Source organism: Diadema setosum, chromosome 15 (assembly GCF_964275005.1).
Source record: "Diadema setosum chromosome 15, eeDiaSeto1, whole genome shotgun sequence".
Taxonomy (NCBI): Eukaryota; Metazoa; Echinodermata; class Echinoidea; order Diadematoida; family Diadematidae; genus Diadema; species Diadema setosum.
The window spans coordinates 30,495,217-30,512,772 of NC_092699.1; the positions used below are offsets into that span (position 1 = coordinate 30,495,217).

The window sequence follows — 17,556 nt, forward strand, 5'->3', positions numbered from 1 at the left end:
AGATTCTACATAGTTCTCTGACTCAAGCGCGCCGGAACACTTCTGGTTTTGGGGGGGGGGGGGGCAAAATCTCACCGGGGGCACATTTTCTGTGACGATGTGAGATCCTCGTCGCGGGAGCGAAGCGAGGCGAGGGGGGGAGGGGGAGGGGGATACCCCCCCCCCCCCCGGGAGCTTTTGTAAAACAGGGTACAAACGTCGCGTTTATAGACCATTTAAAAGCAAATTTCTAAGGAATTAAACATAGTGAAAATAATCAGTGCGAAGGGCCATGGCCAGTGCGAAGGGCCATGCATGATTATTACATACGGGAGTACATAATAATGTGATAGTGTGAGATCCTCGGCGAGGGAGCGAAGCGACCGAGCGGGGGGAGGGTGTGGGAGGGGGACACCCCCTCCCACGGTAGGGACTTTTTGGAAAAACAGGGTACAAAAGTCGCGTTTATAGACCATTTAAAAGCAAATTTCAAAGGAATTAAACATAGTGAAAAATAATAATCAGTGCGAAGGGCTATGATTATTACATACGGCGGTATATTATGTGATGGTGGAGGGTGTGAGAGGGGGATTTTATAGAGCATTTTGAATTAATTTTTTGAGGAATTAAACATAGTAAAAGAAATCACTGCGAAGGTCTATGATAATAACTTATGAAAACTTTTCATTTTACTATAAGTACGGGCAGAACGAGCGAGCCACTTTCACTTTGCAATTTATCTGAAATGTACTCATTAAAAGCTTAAACGTGACCGCATCGTTCGAACAATAAAAAAATATTCTTATACTGCTAAAAAGCAAAGAAGAAAATGAAAAATGTAAGGTTTTCTATAGGTATGTTTCAGCGGGCACACTCGAGGACAAGAGGCTACCATCTATACACTAAATTTACTCATAAGGTACTATTAGTGTATAGATACAATAATGTATGTTGTTAGTGTATTATAATTTTCGCCCCGTTGCGAAAAATTTTGCATTTTTAGTTATGAAATTGCAACATTTAGACGAGAAGTATGCCTTTATTGTTCATTTTGGTCTTTAAATCAGTGATCAATTATTTGTTACAGGGGGCACTTTGGGGGGGGGGGGCAAAAACTCGTTTTGCCCCCCCAACATTTTGTTTGGGGGGGCAAGTGCCACCCCTGCCCCCCCGCTTCCGGCGCCCTTGTTCTCTGTTCAAGTTCATTCTTTGTTTTTCATCTCAATAAATTTCAAATTGTAATGTCCAATCAGCAGTGCATCCAAACAACACAACGACAATTTAATCATATTTGAAGAGCTCAGTTGCAAAAGATACTACATCCATTTTCCATCAAAATCCTCTTTTTGGTCTTGATGTACTCATTTTTAGGACGTCTTTACACCTTTACTAACGACAAGCTGAATTTCCACCCAGAAAGTGTTTAAAAATTACATTTAAAAATCAGTTCGGTTTCAAAAGGTACTACATCCATTTTAGTTGGGTTGCAAAAGGTACTACATCCACTCCAATGACATCATTGGGAAATTGACCAATCAGAGAGCAGCATTGGGTTGACCCTCTACCATTGTCTACTGACTTTAATCTGCAAACAATAGAAGTTGGCTTTTGGCTTTTTGGCTTTCTGTTAAAATCACCATGCAAATCTGACCAATATCTTGAAAAACGCATCGCATTTCGATCAAGCAATGTAGGAAAATGAAGGAGAACTCATTTATAAAACAAACCATCCCAGGAGAAGGATCGTAAATTAAAAGCAGTCGACAAGGGAGAAACGGCGGAGAAACTGGAGAAATTACGCGACTCTCATGTAGTCCCACGTACTGCATTTACTGTACCTTTAGTTACCGGTACCGTGCGTTACTGTTAGGGTGTTGAGTTTGAGCCATAAATTGTCCCCAGAATAAAGTACAGACACTTTGTAGGTATGGCCTACTTTTTACATAAATAGCTTCACAGCTAATAACTGTTTGACAACTAGTCTGAAAGCAAAGTTACTTTGTTAAATGTATACAATGGCATGAAATTCTGATATCCCTACCAACAGTGCTTTACCTGTGGGTATGCTGTGCTATTCTATACGTGCATGATGTCAAGTACCAGGGCTTGAAAGTACATAGTTACATACAGCTTTGAACACTAGATTTATATGCATTCTTGTAAGTGACACCTTTTACTTATACAATGTCACAAAGGTAATACCAAATGTGCGTTTAGTATAGGTGGTCATATTACTCATCGACGGTCTTGATTTTTACCAGCTATTAGATTATCAGATTTCTCTTACCTGATAAAGAATTACAAGAATGAAATTCATGTAATGAATTAAATTACAGTGTTGAGAAAATACAGCACGTTCAGATGTTGCTTTTCCACCTTTTCCCTTAGAAGTTACATTGAAAAAAAAATGAAGAAAAGATAATGAATACAATATTCTTGAGACAGGGAGAATTCACAGAGAGAAAAATAGTCAAAAATGTAATACATAGAGGACAAAAATAAGAAATCATTAGATAAAGCTCGTGAGAGAAAAACAAAAGGAGAAAAGAGAAGAGAGAAATCACCTGGTGAGATATTGTAATATATGCTCTTCAGCAATACTGTGGATTCTTTGAACTCAGAAATAGTTCTGAATGATTGTAATTTAGAAAGTGTGTCATATTTTAAATTTCTTGGTATTTTTGTAGATAATAAACTTTCTTGGAAAATACATATAGATCATATCTGCAAAATTATTTCTCGCAATATAGGTGTTATGAATAGACTGAAATTTTATATTCCTGAAAAGACCCTACTGGTGTTATACTCCTCTTTGATACTCCCTTACCTTAATTATGGAATTTTAGCTTGGGGCAATACTCATCAGACACTGCTGAATAGAGTGTTATTATTGCAAAAGAAAGCCCTCCGTATCATTTCTAATTCTCCTACACGTTCACATACAAATGCATTGTTTGACTGTTATAAGCTATTGAAAATCAACGAATTATTCTTATTTAACTTAGGTCAATTTATGTATATGTATGATAACAATTTACTCTCACCTATCTTTGATTTTATGTTTCAAAAAAATCAATCCTTCCATAATTACCCCACCCGACGTTCTAACGAGTTTCATTTACCACTTCTTCGAACGATTTTAGCAAAGAATACACTTATTTACACTGGACCAAATCATTGGAATTCTCTGAACCATGATTTAAAATCTGCTCCATCTATATACTCATTTAAAAGGAGATTAAAGTCTTTTCTTTTACAATCTTATAATGACGACTCGCAGAGTCAGATTAGTTTATAGGCTTACTTTGTTACTCATCCGCAATATCGGCATTGCCGTTCTCTTTATTATTGTAACTATTGCTCAAGCCTTGATTATAAGATTTTCGTTAACCTATACTTCGCAGTTGCAGGGTTTGTTCTATATTCTTTTTTCTTCTTCTCTTTCTTCCTCAAACCCCCGAGGATCGTCATCTGTGTTGCATATTCCTGTCTATTTTGTCACCTCTTTATCACGCTAGAGTCTTGCTTCCTCTTGTGTCGTCATGTCAGTTTTTTTTCTTGTTTTTCCTCCTACAAGTAGTCTTGTTGCTGTCCCAGTCCTGTTGCATGTTCATTACTCTGTTTGTAGTTGTTCTATGTATAACTGTTTGTTCGTCTGTCTCTTATTGGGCTGCCAAAAACTTTTTTGTGACGAATTTTTTGTGCGGATTTTTTTGCTGTTTTCAATTCAATTTTTACATCGGACTTCTAATAACGAGGGGCCCACACTCTACAAGCTCTGTCTTTTTAGTGGGTCCCTCCGTTTTTTTCACACAGTGCATAATTATATTGAAAACTATTTCACTTTCGTTGTCTTAGCAACTATATTGCAATGTATCGATACTGTTAGTTTTTTTTGTGCTATTGTTGTTTTCTCTGTACAATTGTATGCATTGATTTTGTCACTTAAGAAAGTGAGATTTATGTTTGTGTTATATATTGTGGAAAAAACGAATAAATATGAACTTGAACTTGAACTTGAACTTGACCCCTCCCCATCTATAACCGTTCACGCATAATGGATCCCCCCCCCCCTCATGCTTATGACCAATGACAGTGATTCATTCAAAATATTAGTCAGCAAGGGAGAATTGGGCATTAGCGATGCACATTGGTTTGTTATTCTTGATGCTAAATAGTGCAGGGCATTGTCAATATTATTACCTAGGCCCCCTTGACCTCGTATCCCATCCGCATCAACACCATTGCTGAAAAAAATAAAAAATCCGCGAAACATGTCATAACATCACACTAAATATATCTATGGCATGTGAAATTTCGGTTTCAAAAGGTACTACATCCAATTTCGGTTGCAAAAGGTACTACATCCACAAAAATATAAAAATGTTTAATTCATACAAAATAAATGAATGGACCTGGATTTTATTAGAGAGTGGTTTTAGTGTTGTATCAACTAGCAGTATAATAGGGGGAGATATCATTCCAGTCTGAGCTTCCTAAATATGATAATTAAAAAATCACGTTTTTCACAGGACTTGAAATTATGGATGTAGTACCTTTTGAAATCGAACTCTTCATTTCTTGATGATACTGCATGCTGACAACGCCCCAACCTACGCCAACCACATAATGATCATTCACCAATTTAAAGACAAACTGACACACAATGATCTCACATAGTCCCGCAAAAGTAAATCAATAAGACAGTAATACAAAACAAACAAGACAAAAATGTTCATTTATCAGTTTCAATATATTCGAAATTGGGGTTGTTTTTTTTCCTCGAAAGTGTCAACCAATCCCCCGTATTATGCTCGTCTGTAGGCATATACAGTGCCTAATGTTTGTTTGCTTCATTTTCCATCAAAGAAGATGGCTGGATAACCCATATTCAGTTGCAATATCTGGTCTTCCATATGGGGTCCAGTTGGATATTTTGCTATTTGCGATGAATAAATGAAGTGGGATCTTTTACGTGCATGAGTTGTGTTTCTCTCACACATGGGACCTCCATTTTATGTGCAATCCGAGGGACATGTGCATGTATATTCCTTTTTTGCTAAGCGCGAGTTCAAAATTGTCAATGAACAGGTGGACCTCTACTGCAAAATGAATAATCATCATAAGGCGTCTTCACATCAGCCCGATAAAAATCCAAGCTCGAAATATTTTCGCGATTGCGAACTAGCGCGCTATTTCATTTCATATTCACATCAGCCCGAAGAGACTTAGCCCGAATTTTTCGAGCTAATTCGACAGCTAAGTATGTGCAAACAGCATAAGTAATGTGTGTGCCCTCTCAAAAATTTCTCGTGATTTGTGTGCAGTTTGCCTCGATCGATCGGGTCACACACGCTAGGCATAATGGGATGCATCGCGCTAATTTCTCGAGTCGTTTTCACATTATCAAATAGCGCGCTACTATCCCGCTATTTCAGAAATTTCCCGAGTTGGACTCGAGAAATTTTCTCGATCAGAGCGATACAAATAGCGAGTTAATTTGTGCTCACATTATCAAATAGCGCTCTATTTCGCTATAGGGAAAATTCCCCACGTCAGAATATAGCGCGCTATTTCGAAACATCGGGCTGATGTGAAAACGCCTATAAATCCCAATATATTCAAAGCCAAATGAGAAACACATGCATATATACACGCCCCTAAACTAACTAAATTCAGGACTTCTTTCAAATGGAATGCAGTTATTTGGAACATGGTTGCCTATTCACGAATTTGAATGACCGACGAAATTCCGTCGCCAGCTTGACGTGAATGTGAATGCTCAGTAGGCGTTTTCACATCAGCCCGATAAAAATCCAAGCTCGAAATATTTTCGCGATTGCGAACTAGCGCGCTATTTCATTTCTTATTCACATCAGCCCGAAGAGACTTAGACCAATTTTTTTTCGAGCTAATTCGACAGCTGAGTATGTGCAAACAGCATAAGTAATGTGTGTGCCCTCTCAAAAATTTCTCATGATTTGTGTGCAGTTTGCCTCGATCGATCTGGTCGCACACGCTAGACATAATAGGATGCATCGCGCTAATTTCTCGAGTCGTTTTCACATTATCAAATAGCGCGCTACTATCCCGCTATTTCAGAAATTTCCCGAGTTGGACTCGAGAAATTGTCTCAATCAGAGCGATACAATTAGCGCGTTAATTTGTGTTCACATTATCAAATAGCGCGCTATTTCGAAACATCGGGCTGATGTGAAAACGCCTAGTGATGAAATGCGTGCTCCTCTCTTAAAGATAATATAAAGTTTTGGTACCTCAAAAGTTTCTCTGAGTTTCCTTGTCTTAGTTTGTGTTTCAGGTTAAAGTACCTTTCATATAACTAACACTGTGAGACTTACTCGCCCCAAAGTGCTCTCATGCCTTAGTAATCATGCAATAATGGTTTCGTACAGTACATGTATATACAATTTATTGTCGCGGTACCGCGTCGAGTCAAACTAACGGCTCGTTCGAATTTTTCAGAGCCCGCTCTGCTCTGCTACGAAACCATTATTGCATGATTACTAAGACATGAGAGCCAACCATGATGAGAGCACTTTGGGGCGAGTAATTTCTCACAGTGTTAGTTATATGAAAGGTACTTCAATCTAAAACACAAACTAAGACAAGGAAACTCAGGGAAACTTATGAGGTACCAAAACTTTATATTATCTTTAAATCTGAATGCTCCGATAGTGAATTTGAATGTTCCGATAGTGAATTTGAACGTTCCGATAGTGAATTTGAACGTTCCGATAGTGAATTTGAATGCTCCGACAGTGAATTTGAATGCTCGGATAGTGAATTCGAATGACCGGATTTTGAATTTGATTGCTGATTCAGTGCTGCGAGCGTGGAATGCGTGAAATCGAATGTTCGGAATAGAAACTTGAATGGCAAAAGTATGAAATAAAACCGGGAAAACCTATATAACTTGCCTTCTGAAAGAGGGAAGTGAAGTGTTCTTTTATTGTGCGAGAAAAGTGAAAATATTCTGAATTTTCCTTATTTTTTTTTATATCGTTGTACACATGTGACATCACAAGCCGTAGTAGTCTTTTCATCCAGCAGTGACTAAGTAGGAACTTCAAAAATCCCTAACTTTCAAACGGACTGTCCGATTTTCCTCAAACTTTTGCTGATGTGTTCTATTGATATTGCAGCATTTACTCAATCCATATATCTATGAAGGTGAACTTGTCCTTTATGGACTGGCGAAAGCCACGTTCATTCAAAACAACAACAACAACAACAACAACAACAACAACAACAACAACAACAACAACAACAACAACAACAACAACAACAACAGGGACAAACAAGCCAGTTGTATACAAATTGAATATTACCTACCGCTGGGACCCATAACTGCCAGTAAATTCCCCTTCTCCGCCCTACCGGACACGTTCCTCAAGACCTCGCGGTCTCCAAGACGTAGGGACAGGTTGCTAAACTGAAGAGCTGGTCCGTGCTCCCTCTCTCCATCACATGACTGGAGAATCATCTTTAGGAAGAAAAACGGGAAAAAAGCAACAAAAAAAAAGAAAAATAAAAGCAGGAAGACAAGTTCAACAGAGATGAGTCCGTTATTTTACTGTTTCTCTGGAAATTTAAGATGTAATATCATCTAACTCTCTAACATACATTTCGCCTCATTTGTCTCTTTTATGCTCTGAGTGATCTTGCTGAAACGATGATTTCAGGTTGCTCCCAGGCAAGTACTAATCCTTCATTTCAATGGTAGAATGTAAATGTGAAATTAATACCTACTACAATAAAGTCGTGTGAATTTTAGAAATAACTTTAACAAAACAATGCAATAAAAAGTACGTTAAAATCCCCTGACAATTTTAGCTACAAATCGAAAACAAGTGTTTATTGTAAGGTGTTTGAACTTTTTTTCAATGTTTGAAGTTCAAAGATCAAATTAATTTTCACTTCCAACAAATGAACTGATAAAATTAAATACAATGTATAAGCGGTGTAATGATGACAAAAGATAGATTAACAAAATACATGTGATAATGATTAAATAAATGAAGAAAACAAAATTGTATTTTTTTAATACATACATTTACGCATTGTACAAATTAGATATGGATGGGAATGAAAATGGAGGGTCCCACTAAAAAGCAAAGCTTCTACAATATGGGACCCTAGAAAATACAGAAGAGAACGAATAATGAATTAATGAACTACAGACAGATATGAAACAAAATCAAAGGAACCAATGTCTACTGACATGAGATCAAACTAAGAAGAAAAAAAAAAGAGGAAAAAAGGGGGAAAACATACAGCTTGCATAATCCTACCTTTCGATTCTTACGAATTACCTGTTTACGCTTGTGAATATAGGAGCATTGTGATCATAGCAGATAGTGCTTGGACCCTTAAAAACGAAGTCGTGGGTTCGAGTCCTATAGTCGATGCGTACGTCTGCTGAAAACGGTGAATTACCCGACGTGTTACACATTACCAAAGTGCTCAAACATGTGAAATTGTGTATCAAAGGATCAATTTTCCTGCCTTTTCTTTGTAATACTATCTTTGGAATTCCTCATTCTTTTCAATTCTTCGCGATCTGGTCTTCATATTCTCTGAAATGACGCTTCTAGCAAAAAGAAAGGAAAAAAAAAGCAACTCCAGTAATTCAAAATGAATCCAATGAAAGGGTGAATCATGTAAAACAAACTCAAACTAATAATACCTTCGTCTTCACTGACGGGATGCGTATGAATGAACATCAATTTTGCGAATACTCAGCTGAATTCCGTAACCCTGTTGCTTAGCCTCGTTGGATTCAATAGCCTCGTTGGATTCGTTAATAGCTCAGAGGTATCAGGTTTTATGCCTTCTTTAAACTCGTTTTACGCTCGTTGCTATCCATGCTTTTAATGAACGACGTTTATTTCCACGAGTCATGAAATCAAAAAGACACCGCAAATGTCTACTATCTCACGGAACAGCCACAATAATCTAAGACCGTCTGCATGCAATTTCTTTTTTTTTTTTTTTGTGCCTTCCATATATCATCCGACACCTTCCCACTCCCCTGATACACATTGCTTTCCCTTCATAATGTTCGTGTCAGGAATAAAACTGTCACGGTTGACCGGAACGAAACGTGCTCTCGACGTGTTTCAGTTGAAAAGAAATGCTTGGTGTGACGTCATCGAAACACGGAGAGTGTTTTTTTTTAAATCTTTGTATTGTTGATACTATTGTCCAACAGCAGCCTTGAAAAGGTGGCATCATTATTTTGTTCGTGGTACAGTGCGAGGAAAATGGACAAAAGAATCGGAACGAACACTGAAGTGTACTTGCATGCGTGCAATCATGTACACTGTATCAATATTACTGTCAAAATGGCACGACGAATGAAAAGAAAACGGGAAAAACGAAGTTAAGAGAATATAGAATAAAGAAATACTGCCTGGGAAAATACGTTCACAAAATATATCTGCTATCGAATCTTGACCTAGAGAAAAAGAAGTAGGCTACACTGTGTATAGCTATATGGTCTATGTTTGCCGTGTGGAGTGCAAACATTTTGTTCCTCTACTTAAAAGCATGTGACACATCATTCAATGATTTCCTAGCAATGTTTTTTAGGTTAAACTGCCGATTCCACATAACATTTACCACGTGAGAGTTGTCACTAATAAGTCATGATTATAGTGGTGGATTAAGTTATTCATGTGAAAGCTCCCTTTGACAACTAACAGCCATTGGCTGCGTTTATCATCTTTCCCCTGTTTGAAACAGCTTTCAAAAGCCGTTTCCAAAGCCTTTCCAAAGCCGTTTCCAAAGCCCTTTAGAAACGGCTTCCAAAATTAGTTGCTTTTATCAACTCATCGCGAACACGAAATCTGGCCTTGTCACTTCGCATGCGCTGCATTGCGCAATTTGACATTAGAGGAGATGGGGTCATACTGTAACTGCAGTACAAAGCCGTTTCAAAACAGCTTTGCGTTTATCTTGCTTCAAAGGGCTTCTAGAAACAGGTTTCTGGAAACCTGTTTGTGAAACCTGTTTCTGAAAGCACAAATTTGCGGCTTTCGAAAAGGCTTTCCGAACCCTATAATCAAAACAGCTTTGCGTTTATCAACTCCTAAAAATTCCTTGAAAGCCGTTTGGAAAACCTGTTTCTGCCGAGAAAAAGAGTTGAATTGTCAGTAATGCGTGCCGACAAACTGTGTTCATACTGCCACTGCCTGGAGAGGAGAATAAAGAGATGATGAATTGCCCCTTCGTCCATAATCATCATACTTAATTCGGTAAAGAGGAAATAATACATAAAGGGATGACCACTACCTGTCCTGAGATTCGTGAATTTTCCATATCTAGTCCGCAGATATGCAAAGAGTTTGACGCCAAACACGGCGAAGAAGGGAAACAAAACCATCATTTGGTCGTCAAAAATATCGAAATCTGCTTTTGATGTCTAATTAGTGTCTTCTACGTTTAATGGGTGACATTAAAGGCCGAGGTGAGCAGGGCAATCCATCCGTCTATCTTTAATTTTCCATTCCACTTGTATTGTATCTTTTTGTGATTTTACTGTGGATAAATGAATGAATGAATGAATGAATGAATGAATGAATGAATGAATGAATAAATAAATAAATAAATAAATAAATAAATAGATAAGTAAACAAATAAATACATACATAAATAAATAAACAAATATTTACAAAACAAGACTGGACAAGAAAAAACGAAGTATGGACGTATATTGCCAGCGTAAAAGTAAATAGGCCTGTACGAAAAGTATGGCTTGGTAAACAACTCGAGAAGCCATTGCACAAAAGAAGAGAAATGTTTAATTATATTTCAGCTGTTTGATTACGTGACAAACAGTGTCAGAACGAATTTGGTAGCCGCTTGAAAGGAAGTTTAACATTTTCACACTGTGTTTTATCCGCACAGACCAATAGGATAATATTCAGAATAGTCAAAAATATTAACATCCAAAGCATCTACGCAGGATAATTTGATGGCAATAATACTTTTGAATGGAACCGTACATTCGACGGTTGATAATGTCATCAGGCTTTCACGCTGGAGACTGGTCACACAGAGAAATCTCTGAACTTTTCAAGCACTGTCACCATTAGACCTGAATCGTCTAGCACACGTCAGTGTATATTAACTGTTTTCTATACGCACAGGGTCACATTCAAACACGACACTTGAGGGAATTGTTTCGACTCCTGGCAACAAAAGAAGACAATAATACGTCAAAGGAGGTTTGGCAAAAGTGACAAAGAAAAAAAAAACACCTACGCACACGAAGATTTAATGTCATGTTGTTCCAGCATTTGGGTTAATATATCACAACATGTTATAAAGTATAACGTATAAGTCATCGGCACCTTTTTCAAACACACAAAAAAAAATCCTAATTATACCGCCGAATTAAACTAAAGGGCTCACACCTGTAAATAAAATGGAGTGTCCCAGACCCCTTCACAAATTCTTACCAAAGATACCAAAATAAATGAAGACAAAAAAATAACTAAAAATCAAAAATGCAGTTTGGCATGAAACTGAAGAACTACAGATAATGAGTATGAATTCCTCTACAAACTGCATTTTGGTTTAAAGATGAAAACTTTTCTCATGGAATTTGAAGGGGCTATATTTCATTGGGTGCATGTACAGAAAATAGGTGATTTTTTGAGTGATAAGAACTCGTAGTCTGGCTTTGCGGACCCTTGGACAGAGTTTGAGCTGAAGAACCCGCCTTGGATAACAGGGTATACATCTTACTTATCCAGGTTAGTGAAGATGAAACACCTCATTTCTCCCAGCTTTTTTACAGAATTTTTTGAATTTTGAATCTTAGCACACGTCTCTATGGGGAATCATTTATTCGTGTGAGCCCTAAAAGGGTTAGATCTCAAAGTAAACAGACCCTGTTAATAGAGGGCGTTTTAGATGCGAGTCACTCAATGTCCTTCATTTTTTTTTTCTTTTTTGTTATGAGGGCAAGACTCTGAAGTCACTGTGTATCATGCTCCTAGAATTTGAAAGTTTTGCTGTTACCCTTAGTTGCAGTGCTGTTTTGATTTAGTCCTAAATAGGCCTATGTTTCACTTTTGAGGATGACTCTTCTTAGACTTACCATGGAGCAAAAGACTAAAAACATGTTAGTTCAACTTCTTCGATCTATTTCTTAGCAAACGAAGAGGCATGGGACCATTCTGCTTTCTATCAAAAATGACACCAAGTTAGGATTTATCTTTAAAAAGGAGACGGAGACCACCATGAGGAAGAAGATGGGGAGGAGGAGGAGGAAAACGGTGACACCGACATTATAATTATTCCAAAAGCCTTAGAAATGTGGATCATAACAGGAATTAAAATAACGGAATCCTCACTTATCTTATACAGTCACTCGAGCGGAGTAAAGCGAGTTTGTAGCTATTTATAAGGCTTTACGTCCTCAGTACTGGTTGTTTAAATATGATACCACTTGCTGTAAGTGGCTGTACTGTTTTTTTTTTTTTCCGAGGGGTATTCACCCGAATTCAAACAAATCACATTTCTAGGGTAAGAAAATGCCACTTTGGTTAGATCATCACTTTGGTTAGATCTAATAAATCAAACACATATACACACACGCGCGCGCACAGAGAAAGAAATGCGTATTCTCGTGCGATTGAAGGGGATAAACGTCTGCAATATCGAATGTGACATGATATTCCCATGATTCATCTGTGTCACGCACCAACAAAACCATATCATGCACCGACATAACAAATCGGAACATATACAGATATAGAGAGACCTGAACCTGTATTTGCGAGAGCCGATCTGTCACGCTTATCATTATTTGCAACCTACCCTCACGTCCTGCATGTTTACACTTCACTCCCTTCCCTGGATTGTCATATTATTATTGTTGTCAAGTACAGTTTGTGGTGAGTTACTTGTAGGATGAATAAGTGTCTTTGGTTTTTCCGTCGTCTGTCAAAATGTGTAGTAATCGTCGTTTCATGTTCTTAACAATAACCGCCAATTCATGTGCTCGACGCCATAATTATTATAAGCAATTTTCACCGTAATACAACTGCGATAAGCAAAGACCGTGTATTCGGTGAGCAGCAGTAATCTTGGCAGATGAGAAAAAGAAGGCGAAATTATACAGTAGCACGAGTAGTGTCTACCCTGCCGGAACACTTGATTTGATGGGGAAAAAACACAGAAATTGAGGCTGAATTAGCACATTGTGTTTCTTTGAATCGGTCAGAGCAATAAATAAATAATAAAGATCGACATATTTATAACCAAAAGTAATCTTCCTTTCAAACCTTCAAGTTTTGGCATCACGAAATGAATAAGAAATCCAGCACACACAACTGTGAATAACAAAATATATTATGAAACATAAAGAAAAAAGAAAAGAAGGGGATGTAAAAAGAATTACGAAAATGAGGTGATGGTTCTGCTAGACCATCACATGCTTTCATAAAACAGATATAATGGCAGAATTCAGGTTATTGAAAGCAGATGGGACGATGGTGGTTGTGAGTTTAAAAAAACAAAAGAATTTACCTTCATCATGTTCATATCGGCACAGCAATAAAATTGAGTGCGCCCTCTGTTGTTCTTTACGACATTGAATAATGATTGTCGTGAAATTGTGGGAAGAACGGAAGAGCAAGGATTGATTCGTCCTCTTTGGGAGAAGAAGGAGGAGGAGAATGAGGACGAGGAGGAGAAGAAGAAGAAGTGATCCGAGCGATAATGATGACTATACGGGGGATAACTTTAGTCACCTCCTTTGAGAAGTTGTTTGTGAACATGACCTACTCAATAATTTCTTATGTTGAAGGAAACAATGTGTTGCGTGACGGACATTTACCAGATTTCGCAATGGTAAATCCACAATTGACCCTATGGTAATATGTATATAAATTGATCCGTATCTTTCAAACAAAGAAAGAGTGACCAGTATAGATAAACAAAAAAAAAATACTTTTCGATTTACATGATAGGAATTCTCTTTTTGTGATAAACTGCTGAATGATCATAATACAAAATATTTGAGTCTAATCCTGTTTCTTATTTATAACAACCCATGGAGCCAAGTCATGTTTCATAATTATGTGGGTCATGTAGATGTCATTTAATATGATAATCTAATATAAATTTGATATTATTATTTAATTGTGTCATTAGAGTGCGTCGAACGGAAAGCCCCCTATGCTTTTTGCTGTAAATCTAAAAAAAAAAAAAAAAAAAAAAAAAAAAAAAATATATATATATATATATATATATATATATATATATATAATGAATATGTCGTTAAATTATTTTAGGGTATACTTAAGTAATTCACTGGACTTTTTTTCTTTTTAACAAGTTGAGACATCCAAACCTTTCCCCTCAAAAAAAAAGGTTTTCGAGGCCAATTTCGCACTTTTTTTCAGTCCAATTCCTTATTGCTGCACTCAATTTAGCAAAATCTAGCCTAGATGACATGATCGTTATTTCAATTTTATAATCTCTTCATTCAAGTTCTTTTTGGAGCATTCGAATTACCTTTATCCTCATTCTAATCAACACTTTTCGAACTGAAAATTGTACAACAAGCACCATTTCGCTATTCGTTCATTCAATTTAGAATGATATAGTCACTCGTTCATTCCAATTCATTTTTGGGCATCCGATTTAACATGTTTTGCAGTCAATTTAGCATACATGTTATAGCTTTGGTTCTTTCTTTATTTTCTCTCATTATAGTTATCGTTTTGTAAGTATTATAACAATTCATAATTTCGTATTTGTTTTAGAGATTTTGGCAATTTTTTTTTTTTTTTTCGATGTGTTTATTGAGTCTCCCAGTCGGAAGATAGTGCATACGGCCACAACTTATCTGGCCCTGAGGGCTGTTGAGCGTTTTATTTCCGAGTGTGTCGGCCAGTTCTAAGTAGTCAAGGTTATGGTCCTCAGATGTTTCTACAATGCTTTCTTTGTCTTCCTGAGATATTCGTCTGTATCTAACTTGTGCTGCCATAACTGTAAGAAGATGAAGTTAATCTGTATAGTACCGGTACAAGTAGGCCTTAATGACATGTATGAAAGAAAATGGGCGTTACAGAACAACAAACTCGAGTTAAATAGGGCCAAAAATATGATACTTTACTGCTTAACAGTGTGTGGATTACACAAAAAGTCACATTGAAATACACGCTTAAATGTTCTCACTTTTTCAAAATAGAAACAACATGACATTAATTTGAATTAATATGTTTGGAATTTGACTGCCCATTCGCGAAAATGAATGACTCAAATACCCTTTTCGGTCAGTGATGGCGAATTTGAATGAACGTAGAGTACATGCCAATTTGAAAACACTTTTTATGAATTCGAAAGCCAAATGTGCAAATTTTATTGATCGAAATGCTAAATTGAACGCACAAGTTGCAATTTCGAAAGACAGACTATGCGATAACGAGGGTTTTTGCTGGAATGAACCCTCTATCAAATGGACTTACGAAGGTGCGAAATTGGCCGGGGGGGGGGGGATCTATAATACATTGGTAATGCAAAATACAAAACAAACAAATCAGCCAGTCATTCCAATGAGATCATTATCCAGTGCTTTATTAGAAGCTAACTGTTTTCATTCGCCAACTGATATTTTCTTGGAATCATTCGATCAATCATATCAATCAATCCATTGATTTTGCTGATTTTGCCTCAATTTTTTCGCAATAAAATGTGGTAGGTTTTTGTGTGGGTTTTTTTTTTTTGTATCTCAGAGTGATGTTGAGATAAACAAAATCTTTAGTTGCTAAGAACAGCAGAAATTCTGTGGGTTGTTTCATCTGCAAATGGTTGATATGATGCCCTTATAAAGGAAAACATACACCTATCTCCTTGGATAAAGAAATAAGAACAAAGTTGGACTGCGTTGTGGTTGTTGCTCTCCTTGAAAGGCGCGTCATCCAAGGATGAAAATTTTGAGCTTGATTAAATAGATACACTAACGCGATAAATATTTCATAAAGAAACATTCTTGGGGAGCCGTCTAATCGTATTTACAGGTGAGAAAGACAACGTTCTGTGCATATGAAAAAACAAAAAAACAAAACGACAACCCGACCGTGCTACATAACAACTGAGTAGCCTTCATATGGCATTAAGACATTAATTGTTGTGGACATGTCTTCAGACGTGGCCACGTGATTCTTTTGTGCCCTCTGTCACGTAAGAGAGGGTTTTAGCAAGCGCTTTTCTCCTTGCTTACTGCAGGGTGAAATAATCAATCAATGGAAGTATCTCTTGGAACGCGACTCACGTGGACAAAGGAGTGCGCGGGTCCCGACCTGCGTAACAACAACCAAGGCAGGCGTTATGACATGAGCGAGAGAAAGCGGACCTTTCCCGCTTGTTAGTGTGGTTCACGCACCTAATGTCCTCTGTCGCTCTGATGAGCCGCACTGCAGAAGAGAGCCGAGACCTCGTTGGGTACGGCTAGAAACTTTGCCTGTCGCCGCATCCTTCCGTCGCATCCTACGACCCCATCCTCCTCGATGGTCTACGAGGAAGCAGGGATAGTCGGCAATTTGGATTTGTCACTCGCCCTGTCCAACGGACACCTAACATCCTTGGCACTTTAGTGGAATTATCTCTTACAATACGGAAGAGTGGTACAGCATTCGCATAGATCATACCAAGTGCATTTCTTTTTTCAATTGCTTGTGTCTCTTGTCAATCAATCGGCGTTATGACAAGGAGCAGCGATGTTTCGGTAAGTCCTTACCCACCTCTTTGGGTCCTCATTATCACTATTTCTAAGAAGCTTCCTCCTCCGGTATTAATGCAATTTCCTCTTTATGAGGCGTTTAATTCGAATGTCTGCCTCATTTGCGGCAGATTGTGTGAATAAGATTTCCACTTTACATGCACTTCCGTATGCATTATGTTGATGTTAATATCATTACCTACAATGTTCATGATTTAGCTTGTCGCTGCACGCTATTACCATCACATTTCATCGCTTTGTTCTTGTCCTCCCAAGCTTCTCCTCCCTTTGTTCTTTCCTTTTGTCAGCAAAGTGCATTCACCTTAATAAACAAATACCTTTTGCCCTTGATTTTTTTTTGTCTTCAGTGATCTTTTTATTAATTCCATTTCCTTTGAAAATATAACAATTCAAAAAAAAATACATACATTCTACATAACATCTGTCATAAATGTTCCTACATGTATGAGACTTAATCCATAATCCATAAGACAAGAATAATCATTCAATTCATTTTAAGGCAGAAATCAAACAAAAGAAAGAAAATAGAATGAATTATCCGATTATTCCTTTTTAACTAAAAAAAAAAAAAAAAAAAAAATCATATGCAATTGTAGGTAATTTAGCCAAACACTTAAAAAAAAAAAAACAGAAAATGAAATTTCTTATTACGTGAAAAGAACAATAACAAACAACAATAACAAAAACCACCCTCATTCCCACCTTTCCACCATACCCAACCCTCAACCACTCATAACTTTACCCCCCCCCCCCCACAAAAAGAAACCGTCCCTCTCATCTCCAAACCACCTCCCCGC

The 17,556-nt window shown here is 37.4% G+C and overlaps 1 protein-coding gene across 1 annotated transcript in view; it reads right to left on the minus strand.

Moving 5' to 3' along the window:
- LOC140238666 (uncharacterized) overlaps positions 1-7,483 on the minus strand; it is a 29,014-nt gene extending 21,531 nt beyond the window's left edge. The window contains exon 1 of the mRNA XM_072318566.1: positions 7,333-7,483. Coding sequence (XP_072174667.1) covers positions 7,333-7,483 — 151 coding nt within the window. The remainder of the gene's footprint in view (positions 1-7,332) is intronic.
- Positions 7,484-17,556: the final 10,073 nt, after the last annotated feature.